The following is a 19,420-nucleotide window of genomic DNA, read 5'->3' on the forward strand; positions in this document are numbered from 1 at the left end:
CTTATTATTTCAGGATGTTTTTAAATAAGATGCCGTCCTGTGAAGACCGGAAATGGACTTGAAAAAGGACAGATTGTCGACTCTCATGAGACCGATTTCTGAGATTCCTTAAAAAAAAAACAAAAAAAACTTGTGTGTGCAAAGTTATGGGTAAAAGGGGGAAGAAATTAAAGGGCCTGTCACACTAAGCGATATCGCTAGCAATATCGCTATAACTAGTGACGTTATAGCGATATCGCTGTGTCTGATACTTACCTACGACCCACTCCCCCGCTGGTTATCGCTGATCGCTCGAGAACGTCCTGGGCCGTTTCTCGTTGGCAGCTTCCTGCGGCGCTTCCTGCTGTGACGACGAGCGACGCGTGCGGGAGGACGCAGGATCGCCTGGTGTGACAGGCAAGTAGCGACCCCCGTCCCCAGCGATATCGCTAGTGAGATCTGCCTGTGTGGCAGCGCACTAGCGACCACTTAGCGATGTACCAGCGATCCTGACCGCGTCATATCGCTAGTCGGGATCGCTGGTACATCGCTAAGTGTGACAGTACCTTAAATCTGTTAAAAATGGTGGAACATTTAAATGTGAACTACAGATTCTTCCAAAAATGTATTGCACTGATTACTCTGTAGCTGAGAGCACAGCACAGAGATTGCATTATTTGCAATTGTTTGAGGTCCTAAAATGTGAAATGAAGAATGAGGAACTGATCTGTCTGCAGAATGGCTGAGCAGGTGCATCCAAGCCAAGTGCACACAGCATCTTAGGGTGTGTGCTCACGTTGCGGATTCTGCTGCGGATCTGCAGCGGATTTGGCCCTGCAGTACCATTTTAGTCTATGTAAAATGAAAAACGCTGTGCAGACGTTGCAGATTTTTCCACGCGGATTTAAATCCACAGCATGTCAACTCTTTGTGCGGATTCGGCAGCGGTTTGACACCTGCTCCATGACAGGTGTCAAACCGCAGGGGAAAACCGCAGGCTAATCCGCAGTAAATCCGCAGGTCATTTGACCTGCAGATTTTGACAAATCTGCGCGGAAAAATCCGCAATGTGCACACACCCTAAGGCTGCGTGCACACGCTGCAGATTTTTCTGTGCGGATCTGCAGGTAAAACCGCAGGTAAAGTGACCTGCGGTTTTCCTGCGGATTGGCCAGTGGTTTTCCCCTGCGGTTTGACACCTGGACAATGGAACAGGTGTCAAACCGCAGCGGAATCCGCAGAAAGAATTGACATGCTGCGGATTTGAAAACCCATAGGATAGCATTATAGTGTACACTGCCTGTGGAACTGCTGCGGTTCTGCAGGGCCAAATCCGCTGCAGATCCGCAGCGTGTGCACATACCCTAAGCCTACACTCATGAGGCATCTGTCCGACAGTTGTCAAAGTCTGGACGGATAGGTAAATAAACGATAGCCAGATGAAAATCCAGGGACTGCGGTAAGGGGAAAATGGAGAATTGCCCAGAGATACCATCCAGAAAGGGTGCTCCGTGCTTCTGCAACATCTCCATTAAGTGATTGTAAATAATGTTATGCATCCTCCAGTGTATGACTGCATCCTCAATAGTCCGGAAACACAACACTCAGCTTCCCACCATTATTGGGTCAGAAGAGGAGAGAGAGGGAGAGGCAAGACCAGGAACCTACAGTCATGACTGGTGTGTCTCCCCACCCTCACCCCCTTATCATAATGTCTGCAACGAATTATCAACTGCATTGTGCTTCGGACCCCTCCACGACTGTCTTGGGATGAATAAATATATATACACACACACACACACACACACACACACATACATACATACATATACACACACTGGGATGTCAGCGCTGTTCAACGTTGCATGTTCCAGTATTTGGGAGAACAATGACAGATTGGAATAACAGCAAGAGAAATCTCTGCACCGACAGATCAGAGTAGGAGAATATGGCCAGGATCACACATGCGAGAAACACGGCGGAGTCTCGCATGCTAATACCCGGCAGTGCCGCCAGCACTCAGGAGCGGAGCGTGCGGCTGCATATATTCCTATGCGGCCTCACGCTCTGATCAGAGTACCGTCGGCAGTGCCGGGTATTAACATGATAGACTTGGCCGTGTTTCTCGCATGTGTGATCCCGGCCTTAGGGTGACGTACAGGTGTCCACTGACCTCACGCCACCACTCTCACAGGCTATAATTGGGCAGAGCAAGGGAGGTCTGTCCTCTTCTATAGACAACATTATGGACAATTGTAGCTTCCAGCTATGGAAAAAGTTTGGGGAAGACACTTTTCTGTTCCCCATTACTGTGCCCAGTGCACAAGGTCCATAAAGTCATTGGTGGAAGAATATGACTGGCCGCACAGAGCCCGCTCACCTATAATGGAGACTGTGAGCCCGGCCTCTCCCCAACATCAGGGTCCGACCTCACAAATGCTCTTCTGCATGAAGGGGCAAAAATTCCCCCAGACTCCTCCAAACTGTTGTAGAAATCCTTCCCAGAAGAGCAGGCGCCGTTATATCTGCAGAGAGCGACTCCATATTAATGTATATGAATGTAAAATCCAAAATGGGAGGTCAGTAAAACACTTGGAGGTGTATATGCGAAATATGGAAGACCCCCATAAACATTACATTTTTCGCAGTCCTGCAGAAATTGGCTGACTTTTCTAATGTGCGTCTGGAGTCTTTATTCCTTGTGCGAGGAGTCTGACAAAAAAAAAATAAAAAGGCTATTTAATCATATCAGATAAGTAATTACATCACTGCATATTTCCAAATCCTATGACCGTTCTATACACATTACTATTAATATATAGTACCTTTTTCCTGTATTCCTTCTCCTGCCAAAAGAAAATCTGCAGATCTGAATGGGAAAACCCATTTACTGCAGAAAGTCACAATCACAACTAAGGGTGTGTGCAGACGCTGCGGAATCCGCTGCGGATTAATCCCCACGGATTTTGCAAAAACCGCAGATAAACCGCAGGTCAAAAGACCTGCGGATTATCTGCAGTTTTGACTGCGGTTTGGTCCTGCGGATTCACCATCTCCACAATGGTGGAGATAGGAACCCGCTGCGGATTCCGCAGAAAGAATTGACATGTCACTTCTTTCTGCGGTTTCAAAACCGCAGCAAATCCGCGCGGATTTTTCCGCAACGTCTACACAGCGTTTTTTTTTTTACCATTCATTTGAATGGTACTGTACACCGCAGCTAAAACTGCTGCGGGTCCGCAGCGGCCAAAAACGCTGCGGAAACGCAGCGGAATCCGCAGCGTGTGCACATACCCTAAAAGGTCGCCTTTGTATCTTTTATAAGGCAGATGGAAAACGCTGCCACCTACGGGCCGATGTGTCACATTGACAACATGCTATTTTGCCCCTGAAAAGCTACAAAGTTAGGCCTCTTTCACACATCAGGTTTTCGCCGTCAGGCGCGATCCGGCGCTTTTGACAGAAACCGGATCCGGCGAAATGCAATGCCGGATCCGGTTTCCCCCCCATTGACTTGCATTTGCGCCGGATCGCGCCGGATGGCCATGCGTTTCATCCGGTTTTCGCCGGATCCGGCAATGTGTCGCGATCCGGCGTCTGGAAAAAACGTCTACTGTAACGTTTTTTTGTCTCCGGCGAAGGATCCGGCGCGTCCGGCTTTTTCACACAATGAAAGCCTATGAGCGCCGCAATGCGCCGGATCCGGTGGGGTCTGAGCATGCTCAGTAGCTCTGCCCACAGGAGATATATAAAAGCAAGACAATGGGACCCTCAGCCACACCCAACATGCCACCCAAGCCAAGAACCAGGAGCAGGAGAAGGCAGCAGACATCTGCAGCAGCAGCACCATCAGCACCACCCCAAATGGAGCAGCAAATGGAACATGCTGAGGAGGGGAGTCCAGCAGCAGATGAGAGACGGTAATTATCAAATCCCCCATTCCTCCAAACTAGGGCCATGGAATATCAAGATATTCATTGGCCCTTTGTTTCTCTTTATTCAACAGCCGCCAAAGAGATGCAGCAGCAGCAGCAGCAGCAGAAATGGCATCACTGGCAGCAGCAACAGCAGCAGCAATACCCACAGCCATGGAGTCTGGCCATCAACAGGACAGCACATCTTCTTCTGGGAGCCCTCCCTCGCATCGTCAGCGTTTGACGGTAAGTTTTTATTTCCAAAATCCATCATCTCTGTAATATATGTCTATTCATTGACTTTTATTTCAAAACAGGAATCACAAGATGAAGAGGAGCTCCCAGAAGAAGAAGGAAGGGGTGGACAGACACCTGGAGTGGGCTCACAATTGGTAAGTTTTTTGCATCAAATGCAGAAACACAACATCACACTACACACAACACATAGAAAACAATGTTCTGCAGACCACACACAGCAAACAAATGCCTACATCCAAAGACATAACATTTTTTGTTTTCTTCTCTAGTCTTCCCAATCTGGTGCTCGGCCAAGAGGTCCTCGCAGTGCCTCCCAGGGTCGTCGGCGACAGCAACGCGGCGGTCACCAGCGTGTAAGTATAAATATTTTTGCTTTGTTTTTTTGCACTTTTTATTTCATTTCTTTTGTGGAGGCTAATTATGTTATTTTTGTCTTTTTCTTTAACAGCCTTCACAGCGTGCTCCCGACTCTGACGGTGAGGATGGAGGGATTGATGTGGACCGCCTCATCGATCTCTTCAGAGAAAGGGAGCCGCTCTGGAATATGGCTGACCGCCGCCACGCTGACCTGATCGTTACCCGACGACTCTGGGAGGAAATCTGTTCTCTCCTTGTGGGCCGCTGGGAGGACCTCGAAGCTCGGGCCCAGATTAAAGAGCGTAAGTATATACAGTACCGGTTGCTTGATGTAAACCAGTGTTTCCCGAACTCCAGTCCTCGTGGTCCCCACGGATCATGTGTTCAGGATTTCTATTTACTATGGAAATCCTGAAAACATGACCCCTGGGGACCATGAGGACTGGAGTTTGTGAAACACTGATGTTGTATACTAACCACTCCTTTCTCGTTTCAGGGAACAGAATTGTGAATCGGTGGCGGTCTGTGAGGGATCGTTTCAAGAAGGAGTTCAATAAAGAGATGCGGGCCCCGAGTGGATCTGGAGGACGCAGGAGCAAGTACAAGTACGCACAAGCCCTGTCGTTCCTCCGGGAAACAATGCTCACCAGAAGGTAAATATTACACACCACATGTGAAAAAAATGTTAGATGTAACTTTTTTTTTTCAGCCAGGGCCATACCATGTCAGTATTTTAATTGTTTTTTTTTCTCTTTATTCCACAGCACGGTGAGCAGCACTCGGGAGCCTGCACGATTGGACCCTTCTGAGGCGATCCCTGAGGAGACCGGCACCGAGGGACACTTCGACCGCCCCGGTACATCTGCACCTTCCCAGCCTTCCCACACATTCGACCCATCTGTCCCATCCACCAGCACAGGAGCATCGTGGCCGCCTACATTACATGAAGCTGCTGGTGAGGAGATCGCCTTCCCTTTACCCCACCCTTCTGCCCCTGCCACCTCTAGTACACCTGTGGGTACTGGGCGGCAGCGGCAGAGGGGTCAGGAAAAGAGTTATGCGCAAGAGTTCTTGCATCTGAATGCATCTTTCAAGAACTGTCTCAAAGTCTTGTCAGAGCAAATCTCCGCAGGCTATCAGCAGATCAACTCCAGCATTCTGGAGGTGAAGACACTTCTGCAAACCATGCATTCAGAAGCAAGATCTTCGCCAAACCACACCTTTTTCAGGTCTGTTGTGGAGCGCATGGCAACACTATCTCCTACCCAGCAGATGCATGTAATGCATTCGTGCCACGGTGCTCTACAGCAGGTTACCTCCCAACCTCCACCTCCCACCACTGTAGTTCCTCCACCTGCACCCCCTCCAGCCACTTTCCATCCTCCCCCTCCTATTACATCTGCACCCCCTCCAGCCACTTTCCATCCTCCCCCTCCTATTACATCTGCACCCCCTCCAGCCACTTTCCATCCTCCCCCTCCTATTACATCTGCACCCCCTCCAGCCACTTTCCATCCTCCCCCTCCTATTACATACCAGCAACCTCACCAGTACCAGCAACCTCCCCAGTACCAGACATCTCCCCAGCACCAGACATCTCCCCACTTCCAGCAACCTGCCCCGTACCAAACTCCTTCCCCGTACCAAACTCCTTCCCCATACAACTTTCCATCAACATCATCTGCTCCTACAGTCCCTGCCCAACCCTCCACTCCACCGCCCACCACCTCTTCTGCCTCCCACATGTCCACCCATTCTGTAGTTTTTTCCACACCTTCACCTCTAACTGTTCCTTCCCCATCACAATCCCAGTCCTCTCTCCACACACCCAGTGTCGAAGTGTCCCGCAGCCCCTCCAGCAGTATTTCCACCCCACAGTACACAGATTTGTAATGTGTGTTTTTTGTAATAAAAATGCCCATTGGGTTTAAAACCTTTATTAAAAAAGTTTTTTGCACTTTAAAAACATTTTACAAAAAAAAAAAAAAATTTAAATAAAAGTTAAATTATCGTTTCACAATGGTTGTCTGTCATTTCTTTCTGCGGCGAACTATGTTTTAAAAAAAGGTTAAATACAGGGTATTTCAAAGGTAAAAAGGTATTCAAAACCAGGTATATAACTGTGGGTAAATTTTAGCTTTTTGCCACAGTTGTGTTCCTGGTTGTGTTTGAAGCAAAGTATTTCACCTAAAAAGTTGTGTTTATTGTTGGTGATTTCCTACCAATGTACACAACTTTTGTTAAAAGGTGAAATACTTTGCATAAAACACAACCAGGTACACACCTGTGGCCTAAAGGTAAAAATAGTAAGACCATGACAAGATAGCCAACTTTGGTTGGCAAAGGTATATACTGTTGGTCCAGAAGGTACACAAGTTTAGGGCACAAATCTTTCACACTCTGTCATCCTGCCAGTGTACTCTGCCTTGAGGTGACAAAGTATAGTGGAAAATTGTCCCTGAAACCGTCACAGAACTTCTAGTGGTAATATTTCCAATGACAACATCCATCTTCGCCAGTAACTTGCTCTTCTCTCCAACCTGCACTTTCTTCTCTACAACCTGTCAAAGAAGGGCTGTAGGAACATGCTATATCTAGTTTTCCAGTAGCCAATCCCGTTCGGAAGGCCACAAGGGTCAATTTTAAAAACCGGATCCGGCGTAATCCGTCGAAAAACGGATAGAAAAACGGATGAACCGGATGAGACGGATCCGGTTTTGTCTGTCAAGAACAAGACGGATCCGGCAGAAAACCGGATCCGGCACTTCAGGTTTTACAAAACATTTGCCGGATCCGGCATTCCGGCACGACGCCGGATCGCGCCTGACGCCGAAAACCTGATGTGTGAAAGTAGCCTTAATAGGGCAAAAGTCAGCCACAAACGGTTTAGAGAAACACAAGAAAGACCCCGAGCAAGAACAGTATATGAGCCATCTGCAATCCAATAGTTCGTCATAATTCACGGCACCGGCTGTGGAGATGTTAGCCGGCGTCTTCACCTCTTGGGCCCCTGTACGATAGCACAGGTTGTGCTAATTATACGGCCGCTCCTGTCTCTACAGATTATCTGATGTATCTGACACAAGGTATGGAAGTCAGGGCACAGATTTACATGCATATACCTCCAATTTATTGCCATTGAACCCTTTCTTCGCCATTCTCGCCGTATGCTTCGTGTCGTCCTGCTGTAACCCTATGTCGCCCTTTCCGTACCCATAATAGTCAAGTGTATGAAGTAACTCATCTTATAGGATAGTCACATATAGCTCAACCTTGAGACCACCATCGATCGCCTTTGGCTGGTGGTCTCAACCCCATATCATCAGGATTCCTCCACCGGACTTCACAGTTCCTTCAATTTCTTGATCCGCTAGGTCCTTTTTCTCTTGTTTCGTCCAGACCAATTTGCACCCATCAGAGCCATCTACTGATTTTCGTGTCATTGCTCCAAATTACCCGTTTCCAATCTTCTACTCTCCATTTATCGTATTTTTGCAAACTTGAGCTGACGCTTCTTATGACGATATTGAAGTGAAGTATTCTTCACCTTTTTTAGGGCCACCATTCCAGACTTGTGTAACGTGCGTCACACGGCGCTTGCATTGATGTCTGTGATCTATTATGAAGCATACGAGCCTCCTCCACTGCCATGTTTGCCGCCCCAGAAGTGATAGACCTTGTGATGAGCCAACTTGTTGACTCCGATATTTTGCCTGGACGTCCATCTCTTGGCTTCTGGATGAACGGACTTAATTTCGTATTTTTCCATCTATCGCGGCTCTCACATGATGCGGTTTGGCAATTTTCTTGACTGCTAGACCACCATCGAAGAGCTGGATGATGCCGTTTCTCTTTTCTTGGGAAATGGTCTTCATGGCTGCTCCTCGATTCGAACCAATGACCTTTTGCTTGAGAATCAGCCTAATAAACACACCAAGCGATCGGGGAATGTGAGAACAGGTTGTAGTTTGTAGCATTCTGGAAGAAAGATTTTTCCACCACCAGGCGCAAAACAGTAACAATGCTGCAGTGACATGACAATATAATCTGCATAACTAATCATATGCTAAATAGTTACAAGTCAAATCTATGTACGAGATAGCCGAGATGATTGTCTATAAAATGATGGCAGTCTCATCACTTTAGAAGCAGCAGTGGATGGTGAGATATGGAGACTGAAAGTCAAAAGTTCAAAACATTGTTACCCTTGTGCTAATCTGTGTATAAAAAAAAGAAAAAAAAAAAAAAAAGTAAAAGTTGCACCACAATTCTGCTGAAAACAGACACAATGTATCCCGAGACAGAAGTAGAAACACAAAGTAATGCCAGGACACTCTCAGGCGGCACCCCACAGCCTAGGTTGGGCTACAGGCGGTTTCCACTGCTCCAGAAAAGATCCTCAGATGTTTTTTTACATGTAAAAACAAACGAAGTTGATACTCACCCACCCCAGGTCCATCACCAGATCGCCACCGTTGCAGCAGCGAAGTATGCTGTAGTCGTGATGTCAGTCACAGCAGTCAAAAACACAAAAGCAGTTGCAACAGTTAAAAAAAAAAAAAAAAAAAAAAAGCTGCTTCTGAACTGGGGAAAGAGAGTACCTACTATGTTTATTTTACATGCATAAAAGCATTTGGGGACAACCGTTTCTAAAAGGGGAAAAGCATTTTGGTGACCTGGCAAGATGCGGTCAAAGCTGGGCTCCGAGATGCTGTGGTAACCTGAAGCACAGGAGAAGACAGCGCAATGCTCGGCCTGAGAACTCTGACCCGAAAATACGGCCACCTGAAGAAAAGCGCAATTCTGAGATTTGATCACGTCAGTCGTTAATAACGGGCAACTAGGTTACTCTGAAGATTAACGCTTTGTGGGAGAACACAAGGATGGTCTTCATCTGTTGTGGATAATGGATCTATACAGCTGAAATTACAGCTTATTTCTAAACCTCAAAATATATGATGCTACACCTCTCTCATTGGGGATGTTCGGAACATAAATTTTAATCCAATGCACGGTACGAATATTTAATAACATGTGGATCCAATATAGGACTCACCAGGAGACAAATAGCAGCATGCAGAGAAGTGATGCGCCATCTATACCAGCTCTCCAAACTGCAGCCGTCATGAGCAATTTATAACACTACAATTACTAGAATAGCTAGCAGCCCTAACAGAGATAGCGGTATACAGACTGCCGCACCTCTGCTTGGGACAAAAACAGTGTGATTTCAGCCCAAGTAAATAAAAATGTAGAAAAAAAAAAAAAAAGCGCAAATATTTCTGTTGTGGAATTCACTTTAAAAAAAATTGCAGCAGTTTCCCTGGTCTATTGGTAGAAAGGAAAGCTGCTATGAAAATTGCAACATTTGGTATGATCCATTGCCCCCTTGCTCCTTCCTTACATTATCTTTCAGCTCCACTTTACAAAAGATGCAATTTACAGATCAGGCCATAAAATCCCTATCCTCCCCCCCATCACATATATCTTGTAATTCAGGATCCAAACTCCTGCAAAAAAGATGAACTATGCCTTTAAAGACAGTAAGAGGGGAGACAGTAAAACATCCCCATACAACAGCTTCTGGGCATCTGCAGCAGAGCAAAGTACAGAACACAGACAGGACCGGCTTACACATTCACAGCACGTCATAGGCGGCTAGGATTATTCTACATAATGTATGTACACAGTGACTGCACCAGCAGAATAGGGAGCGCAGCTCTGGAGTATAATACAGGATGTAACTCAGGATCAGTAATGTAATGTATGTACACAGTGACTGCACCAGCAGAATAGTGAGTGCAGCTCTGGAGTATAATACAGGAAGTAACTCAGGATCAATAATGTAATGTATGTACACAGTGACTGCACCAGCAGAATAGGGAGCGCAGCTCTGGAGTATAATACAGGAAGTAACTCAGGATCAGTAATGTAATGTATGTACACAGTGACTGCACCAGCAGAATAGTGAGTGCAGCTCTGGGGTATAATACAGGATGTAACTCAGGATCAGTAATGTAATGTATATACACAGTGACTGCACCAGCAGAATAGTGAGTGCAGCTCTGGGGTATAATACATTACTGATCCTGAGTTACATCCTGTATGTACACAGATTTTCTATGCACAAAATAATCGTTAACTGTAAAAATTTTAATTTTGCACGCAAAATGTGCGGCAACAAGGAGGATGGTATTATAGTAGGTATATTTTACATTGGGTGTAATATTATAGTATAAATAAGGTGCAAGTAAGTGTATATAGGGGCAGTATTATAGTAGCTATATTCTTGTACATAGGGGACAGTATTATAGTAGCTATATTCCTGTACATAGGGGGCAGTATTATAGCAGTTATATTCTTGTACATAGGAGCAGTATTATAGTAGTTATATTCCTGTACAGAGGGGGCAGTATTATAGCAGTTATATTCTTGTACATAGGTGCAGTATTATAGTAGTTATATTCTTGTACATAGGGGGCAGTATTATAGTAGTTATATTCTTGTACATAGGGACAGTATTATAGCAGTTATATTCTTGTACATAGGGGCAGTATTATAGCAGTTATATTCTTGTACATAGGGGGCAGTATTATAGCAGTTATATTCTTGTACATAGGGGGCAGTATTATAGTAGTTATATTCCTGTACAGAGGGGGCAGTATTATAGCAGTTATATTCTTGTACATAGGTGCAGTATTATAGTAGTTATATTCTTGTACATAGGGGGCAGTATTATAGTAGTTATATTCTTGTACATAGGGACAGTATTATAGTAGTTATATTCTTGTACATAGGGGCAGTATTATAGCAGTTATATTCTTGTACATAGGGGGCAGTATTATAGCAGTTATATTCTTGTACATAGGGGGCAGTATTATAGCAGTTATATTCTTGTACATAGGGGGCAGTATTATAGCAGTTATATTCCTGTACATAGGGGGCAGTATTATAGCAGTTATATTCCTGTACATAGGGGGCAGTATTATAGCAGTTATATTCCTGTACATAGGGGGCAGTATTATAGCAGTTATATTCTTGTACATAGGAGCAGTATTATAGTAGTTATATTCCTGTACATAGGGGGCAGTATTATAGCAGTTATATTCCTGTACATAGGGGGCAGTATTATAGTAGTTATATTCTTGTACATAGGGGGCAGTATTATAGTAGTTATATTCTTGTACATAGGAGCAGTATTATAGTAGTTATATTCATGTACATAGGAGCAGTATTATAGTAGTTATATTCATGTACATAGGAGCAGTATTATAGTAGTTATATTCTTGTACATAGGGGCAGTATTATAGTAGTTATATTCTTGTACATAGGAGCAGTATTATAGTAGTTATATTCTTGTACATAGGGGCAGTATTATAGTAGTTATATTCTTGTACATAGGGGCAGTATTATAGTAGTTATATTCTTGTACATAGGAGCAGTATTATAGTAGTTATATTCTTGTACATAGGAGCAGTATTATAGTAGTTATAATCTTGTACATAGGGGCAGTATTATAGTAGTTATATTCTTGTACATAGGGGCAGTATTATAGTAGTTATATTCTTGTACATAGGAGCAGTATTATAGTAGCTATATTCTTGTACATAGGAGCAGTATTATAGTAGCAAAATAAAAGAATTCAGCAATGGGTGGAAATCCATAAAAACTCAAAGTTTATTAAACAAAAATCTACAATTCCATAAAAACCCCGTATGATAATGAACCACTACAAACGCATTTCAGACGTGGTCCTTATCCAAATGGCACTAAATTTTGTTTTATTAGCTTTATTGCAATATTTTAACAAGATAAATATCTGGACAGCAATATCTTTGAGAATAAAACAAGATGGAGGAGCGCAGTCTTCCGGTCCCTTGTAAGAGTCTGACGTTAAGATGGCTGCCATCCTTCAGTTATCACAGTACTGTACCTTTAGACTAGACAGCATCAGCACTGTGATAACTGAGCCAGGGTAGCCTGTCAGTCACAGAATCCTTTATCAAAAAGACGAGGTGCATCAACTTGTGAGCTTTTTGAAGTAGTTTCCTGTTAATAAGTAAAAAAAATTAGAAACAAAAAAACAACCCAAAACAACCACAGAATGTTACAATGAGTTCTACACTATGCAATATAAAATTTTTAAAACACTCCTATTGTTCGGGTACGTGCACACGCTGCGGATTGCAGAGCGGATTTGGCCGCGCGAATTTTGTAAAATCCGCAGGTAAATCTGCAGGTCAAAAGACCTGCTGTTTTACCTGCGGATTGCTCTGCGGTTTTGCCCTGCGGTTTTTCATCTCCTCAATGGAGGAGATGGCAAACCGCAGCGGAATCCGCAGAAAGAATTGACATGTCAATTCTTTCTGCGGTTTCAAAACCGCATAAAAACCGAGCAGAAAGATCCGTACTGTCTACACTGCGGTTTTGTATTCCCATAGGGAATAATGGTACTGTACACCACAGCAAAAACTGCTGCGGAACCGCAGCAGAATCCGCAGCGTGTGCGCACACCCTTCTCCTTTTTTGACTATGCAATATAAAAACATGACACTAGAGGGCAGTATTGTACAACATGCAACATAAGGCAGGAAGACACGAATCAGTGTAAGGAGGGGCCGCAGCACTATGGCGGGCATTGCAACCCCCTGCTTGTTAATGTAGGCATCGTACCCGGTCTGAACAGGCGGCTGCGAGTGGTAGTTTAGTTACCATGCATTACCAGGAACAGCCAGGCTAGTTAATTTATTCTGCTGTTTCTAGCACCACTCCGGTCCTCTCCTCTGTTATGACTACACTTTTGGGTTTCTGGCCCGGAGTGTCATTTCCTTTACTAATTTTAAGTCCATGAGAGTGTCGTCTTATAGATTTACAATGAAAAAGTGACCTCCGCTCCACTCAGAAACCGACATTCTGATCCGGCTGGTCACAAAGACGCTCACATGATCCAGTAGAGGACTGAGGCGACGCTGGAAACATCAGTAGATGGTGATGGGTCAGTACTTTAATACCCATGAATAATGGTAAATGGAAAAGAAAAAAAGAAAAAGAAAAACAAAGCACTGCTTACTGCATAATATTGGCAATTCTAACTACTAGTCCACTGCCTGTTGTAAAGAGTAATCAGCTTCTAGAAGCAGAGAGGAGGCGATGGATTGTAGGATGCGGGTCATGCCATTATCTCTCTATGGGGTCCGGGGCCACGCCGTAGCCACCGCTCTCCTGTCAGTCAACTTGCGTACAGGCATAATGCAGAGTGGAGCATGCAGTCCAGGGCAGGCAAGCCATTTGACAATGGCAGAAGCAGTGCATGCTGGGAAGTGAGGGAAAGAAAGTTACTGCACCTATAGTACTGTCAAAGTGCTGAGCATGGTTATTAAAAAAAAAAAAGAGAAGAAGTGGAGTCTGGTTCAAGATGTGACCCAGAGCAGACGTCAAGTGAGGGGTCTCTCGATCCCCTCCAGGCTCCAAGCCTGGGGGTTCATCCTTCTTTTCATCTCAAGACTTACAGACAGGCCTAATGCCTTGGATCTTCCCCTGACTTCTACAGCCAAGGTGGCTGAAGACTTTTAACCCTGGATCCCCGCTGTCCGGTTTAAGGCGTGCTTCTACAGCACTAGGTCGCTCTAAATGTGTACAGAAGAACCTATTGCTCCGCGTGTTGAGGAAATCGAGGGTCCCCCACCTCACCGCAAATTATCCGTCATTTATTTCAAGTATATTTCAGCATGTACCGTGACCAGCTGAGGAAATGAATACGGGATTTCAGGTCTGTACATATTGCCATATAGTCCCTATTCTCTTTATGCCACCAAGAGACTATGAACTTCTTATAATTACCTGCAAGTCCTGCTCCTAACTAATACAGGTTCTTAAAGCTCCAGAACCTCAATTCTGTGTCAGAATCCAATCCTGAACTGTATTGACCGTGGATTCCCCACATGAACTGTTACCAGAACTCCATGCTATATCTCCCTGTTCTGCTGAAGTAAAGCAGCTGTTATCCCCGAAAAAAAACAAAAAAACTTTACTTACTAGGGGCGAGTGTCAGATGACCAAGTAAAACTATCAGGACAATTCTTGACTGTAGACTGATATGTGCACTGAAAGCAGTTTAACTTGTGGGGGCCGCTTTTCTTACAGGTTGTGTGTGAACAGACAGGCACGCTTTAAAAACTGATCAAGATACAAATGTCTCTTTAGGAATCAGGAAACCCAAACTAGCAGGGGTTTGTTGGATTGGGGTCCCTCACTGACGACTGTAAGATATGGAAATTGCCTCTTCAGAGAGAAAGAGGACCTTTACTCTACAGCGCCACCTATTGGTAGCAGCAATCCTACAAGTCACAGTCAACCCTTTAACGAGTCTTGTAATATGACTTAGGATAAAACCCAAATAGGAATCTCAATTTGCAGACACTGTGTTTCGGGCTATTGGCCCTCGTCAGTGCAAAGTATGAGATCTGATTTGGCTGGGTGAGAGGCTCTGGACTGAGGTCTAAGGGGTGAATTCTGGAGTCCTGTTGAGAAATAAAAATTTTGATCCGTTTCCAGCTGCCATTACGGCTCCCATAGGGGGTCATGGTAAACCATATACGTGGCAATATATGATCCGATCATGTATCACTGTGTACATAAGCTGATCACTGCAGCGTCCCGTAAAGCTGGGGGTCCCTCCTAGGGAGTCATAATAAAAGTGATCGCCGGCAGGCGCTGCAGACACAGCGCGGGATAATTTATGGAGCTCATGAGACTTTGTGGAACTAAATGTTCAGGCTGGAGGACGGTGTCCTCTTATGACCAACAAGTGATGAGACGCTCTTTAAAAATAAAATAAAAAAACCAAACGAAGTTAAAAGTCTTACTGCTGGTGGGTGACAAAATTTATGGTGGAGGAGGCAGTAAAGTGATACGAGCTCAAGAGGATTTATACATCCGTTTTCTACTTAAATAAATAATCCATAAATTAAAGTTCACCTGGAAGTTATGTGTCAGCAGCAAAGAGTATTGCATCAAAAACAATAAAAGCATTTCAAGACTGCTTGCTGACAGTTTCCACGTAGATTCGCAATTTTTTGTCTGACATGTCCTTGTATTTCTTTGCTTGAAAATCAATCTGTCTATAGAAATGAATGCTTTACATTGGGTATGATGAGCTTCTTACCTCCCTTGTTGAGGGTAAAAAGGTAATAAATAGCAAAGCAGACAAGGACATATGGGGAGAAGTCACCATGTCAAGGGGTACAATCTTCATCCTAAATGGCTTGCCCACTAGTGCAAATGTAGCTGCTAAGAAAAAAAAAAAAAAAAAAAAAAAAAAAAAAAAAGAAGACATTTTGGGTTATTTTAAATTACTAAATTATACATTTTTTCTATTTACTTCCCTTTTACACACACGCGATACGATCACATAGCTTATATTTCCCATAACTCAAGATTTTTTTTTTTTTTATTAAACACATTGTTTAGATCCTCTATTATTCCTCCTGAAAGTGTATTAATAAATTTAGAATTGGGAGGGTTCCTATACAGAGTTTATCAACAATGACCATTCTAGATTAACTGACTCGTAATTGATAACTTCCACTTGTCAATATATTCAGAAATTTTATGGAGGAACAACAGAGGAACGGCGCAGGTTATAAGAAAAGATGCCAATCTGTCATTCGTTACATTATCACTGGAAGCTTCTATTGTGTTTAGTCTGTAATCACACAGGAATCTTCACAACAACTATTTCAATTTGTTTTTGAAGTGGGTTCTGCGCCAAAATCCACATAAAATACCACCTTCAAAAACTTTCAATAAGCTACAGATTGATCACAATAAGCAAACACGCCTGTAGAGCAAGCGGTGCTGGATTTTTCCTATCTATTGCAGATGCCAACTGTTCCGAATTCTTGGAACTCCTGGGACAAAAAGGGGCAGAGTTTATGTAAATTAGCCCTGATGGGCAAAGGGTGTGGGATTTCAAGGGTGGAACAGACTTAAAACATCCTCAGAAATATAGGCAACTCCGTTTTTGTTTTTTTTTTCTCTTCGGCATGTGTGTGTGTTAAATGTGAGCACTGATGGAGAAGGAGGAGAAAAAAACCCCAATAAACAGAAAAACCAAATCTGCACTCAAAAATTAAAGAATTTCTGCAAGAAAAAGCTCCTACCGCCTCATATATGGATTTTTCATGTGAATATACACCTAAATTATTTAGACTTGAGAGTCCTCAGTGGTTTATACTTTTTAATATAGTAATAAATTGCAAGCTTTCGAGACTACTCAGGTCCCTTCATCAGGCATATAAAGGCAAAGGCATTCTCTTCTCAGATACCCAAAACTTGCTAAAAATGTACTTTTAAAACAATAATCATTTTTCTAATTTACTTGAAAATTCTCTACCAATCCCTCTATAAAACAAATACCTCTTTTAAAAAAAAAATAAAAATAAAAAAAATTCTGGATGATGATAAATATTTATCCTTCATTTTCTTAAACGTGCTGGGGATTTTCAAACAGGACGTCATCAGGGGGGGTGGCACTGGGGTCCCTCCCCTCAGCTTCTTCCACCGCCAGCCCCCTGATGAGGTCCCATTTCGGGGCAGTGAGCGAAGCTGCAGGAAGAGACCCCCAGTGCCGCCCCCTCTGACGACGCCAGTTTGACAATCCCTTTAGGAAAACTGAAGTGGAACATCTCCAGAAGTAAAATAAAGAAACAGAAGAGACGGGGGGGGGGGGGGGGGGAAATCTTCAAGTAAATTACAAAAGTGATTAAGTTTTAAAAATACATACTAAGTTTTAGGTGTCGGAAAACCCCTTTAAAGTGGTCACATAATACAACCTTTCCTCCCATTGGCCTACCACCTCTAAGCCAAACAAAAAGATACATTTCATAATTCAGTCTGTTACAATTGTATCCGAGGCGTCTACACAAATCAACAGGAAAAACAAAAAAAACACAACAAACTTTGTTCAAGCATGACCGTTTATTACTATGTATCAGTGCAGGCAAGTCGTTCCAGCCAGATGTTAGAAGCCTTTATCTGGCAGAGGATTGTATGGACCGGATACAGCTGTATGGATGGAAACAAGAAATTCACTTTTTTGATTTTGAAATAACTTCGCTTTATTTTCATTTTTATTTTCATAATGTCCTTGAATTGACCTCTTCCTCCACTTAGGTGGGTTTGACAGCCCCATAAACTCAGAAAGAATCTGGGCAACAAAAAATAAGGCCGAGTTAAATCAAGCACCCAACTTTTCCTGGCTCCAGAATGGTAAATCTGCCTATTCATCAAAGTACACCATACTGTGGGGACAATGAGGAAGATTTTTTCTTTAAGGCTTAATGAGATGTAGAGGACGACCCCCCCCTAAATAATATGCAGCCATGTTACTTATGACCAGGGCCAGCACCATCATCTGGCGAATCCGTGCAAGTGCAGGTGCCCATTCTGCGCAGGCTTCAGTTTGTGGTGCGCGTCATGTATGGGCAGGCTCAGCTTGGCTCAGGATATTGATCTATGAAGGTTAACCTCTTAGATGCTGCTTTCAGTCATTACAGATGCATTTAAGAGGTTGGAGATGGAGGAAGATCTCCCGCCACCCTCCATAACAGGATTACATGGGCCCAACGGCATCATCATGGCAGAACTACTAAAGGCTTCAGAGCCTGCGCCGTTTGTACGCCGCCATCTCTGCTTTATAGGGGATTGGCAATTTTACAATATTATAATATTGTGCAAATGACTGAAGGTTAAAGTCCCATAGGGTCATTAATAAGAAAAAAGTCAGAAGTATAAAAAAAAAAAAAAAAAAAAAAAAAAAAAAAAAAAAAAAAAAAAAAAAAAAAGAGTCACATCATTGCCCATCCCATCTCTACTCCCCTTAATTAAAATCTAAAATAAATTAACATTTAGTATCACAACACATAGAACTGTACAAACCGATATAAAGATTGATCCCAAACACTGAAAGCAAAAACGGAGAAAAATAAAACGCAATGGCGGAATCTCTGCTGCTTCCCCCCTCTACAAATCAAATAAAAAGATAAATTAATAGATACTGAAGAATAAGATCAGGTGTGTGGACCCCAAAATGGTGATAAAAACTACAGCTGGTATCGCAATAAATCACGACCTGATACAACGCTAAAGGAACAATCATTTGTGTTGTAGTTACTGGAAGAAGAAAAAAAAAAAACCGAGGGGCGCAATGGGACCCCAGAGAATGGGAAGAAAAGCAGCAGAGCGCGCCGCACTCAGGCCTCCAGGAAGGAAAGGGTTACGGGCGGTGTTTACAGCCCGGTGCGGCCGCCGCCTCCTCCTCGGGGCCTCCCGCCCTCCTGCTATATTTATAATGGCAGAAAATAAGGGGGGGGGCATTAACCCCTCCAGCCCCGGTGCCCCCCCCAAATACAGAGCTGCGGACAATGCCCGGCCGCTCCTCGGTGCGGATCGTGCGCTCGTCCGCGCGTCAGATGCCAGTGTCAGGCGGCGGCGGCTGCTGCACCCACCTGGCAGGTAGCGCCCCCTCCTCTTCTTCCTCCCGGCGCCCCCGTCCTGCAGCGCCTCTCCCCGGCTCTGGCCGCCCGCAGTCACCGGAGGGAGAGCTGGTGACGCAGCAGCAGGAACGTGACTGTCGCCATTTTTGTGTTTTTATTAAATCTCTCCGAGCCATGTGATGGGAGGAAAAAAAAAAAAAAAACTTCCGGGTCTCATGACAGGAAAATAACAAAAGGCACATGAGCCTGGAATAACAGGGAGGAGGAGGGAGCGCTCCACAGCCGCAGAGCCCTGTTCACACTGCGCCAGCCGCTCCTGCCTGCTGCTTACACAACTGCACTCTATTTCTGGTTCATTTCTTTTTTGCACTTTGGTTTTTCCCTTCTTCCATCAGACTTAAAGATATAAATCTAATT

The 19,420-nt window shown here is 44.1% G+C and overlaps 1 protein-coding gene across 3 annotated transcripts in view; it reads right to left on the bottom strand.

Moving 5' to 3' along the window:
- Window positions 1-19,199, bottom strand: part of JAK1 (Janus kinase 1) — a 127,606-nt gene extending 108,407 nt beyond the window's left edge. For 2 of the 3 annotated variants that reach the window (XM_073544686.1, XM_073544683.1), the window contains exon 1: window positions 19,016-19,199. In XM_073544686.1, coding sequence (XP_073400787.1) covers window positions 19,016-19,179 — 164 coding nt within the window. In that variant the 5' untranslated portion in view covers window positions 19,180-19,199. Of the gene's footprint in view, window positions 1-2,359; window positions 2,692-19,015 lie in introns of those variants that run through there. The other variant, XM_073544684.1, reaches the window with a different exon arrangement.
- Window positions 19,200-19,420: the final 221 nt, after the last annotated feature.

This window comes from Dendrobates tinctorius, unplaced genomic scaffold, assembly GCF_039654945.1.
Source record: "Dendrobates tinctorius isolate UK_male_01 unplaced genomic scaffold, ASM3965494v1 ptg000138l, whole genome shotgun sequence".
Taxonomy (NCBI): domain Eukaryota; kingdom Metazoa; phylum Chordata; class Amphibia; order Anura; family Dendrobatidae; genus Dendrobates; species Dendrobates tinctorius.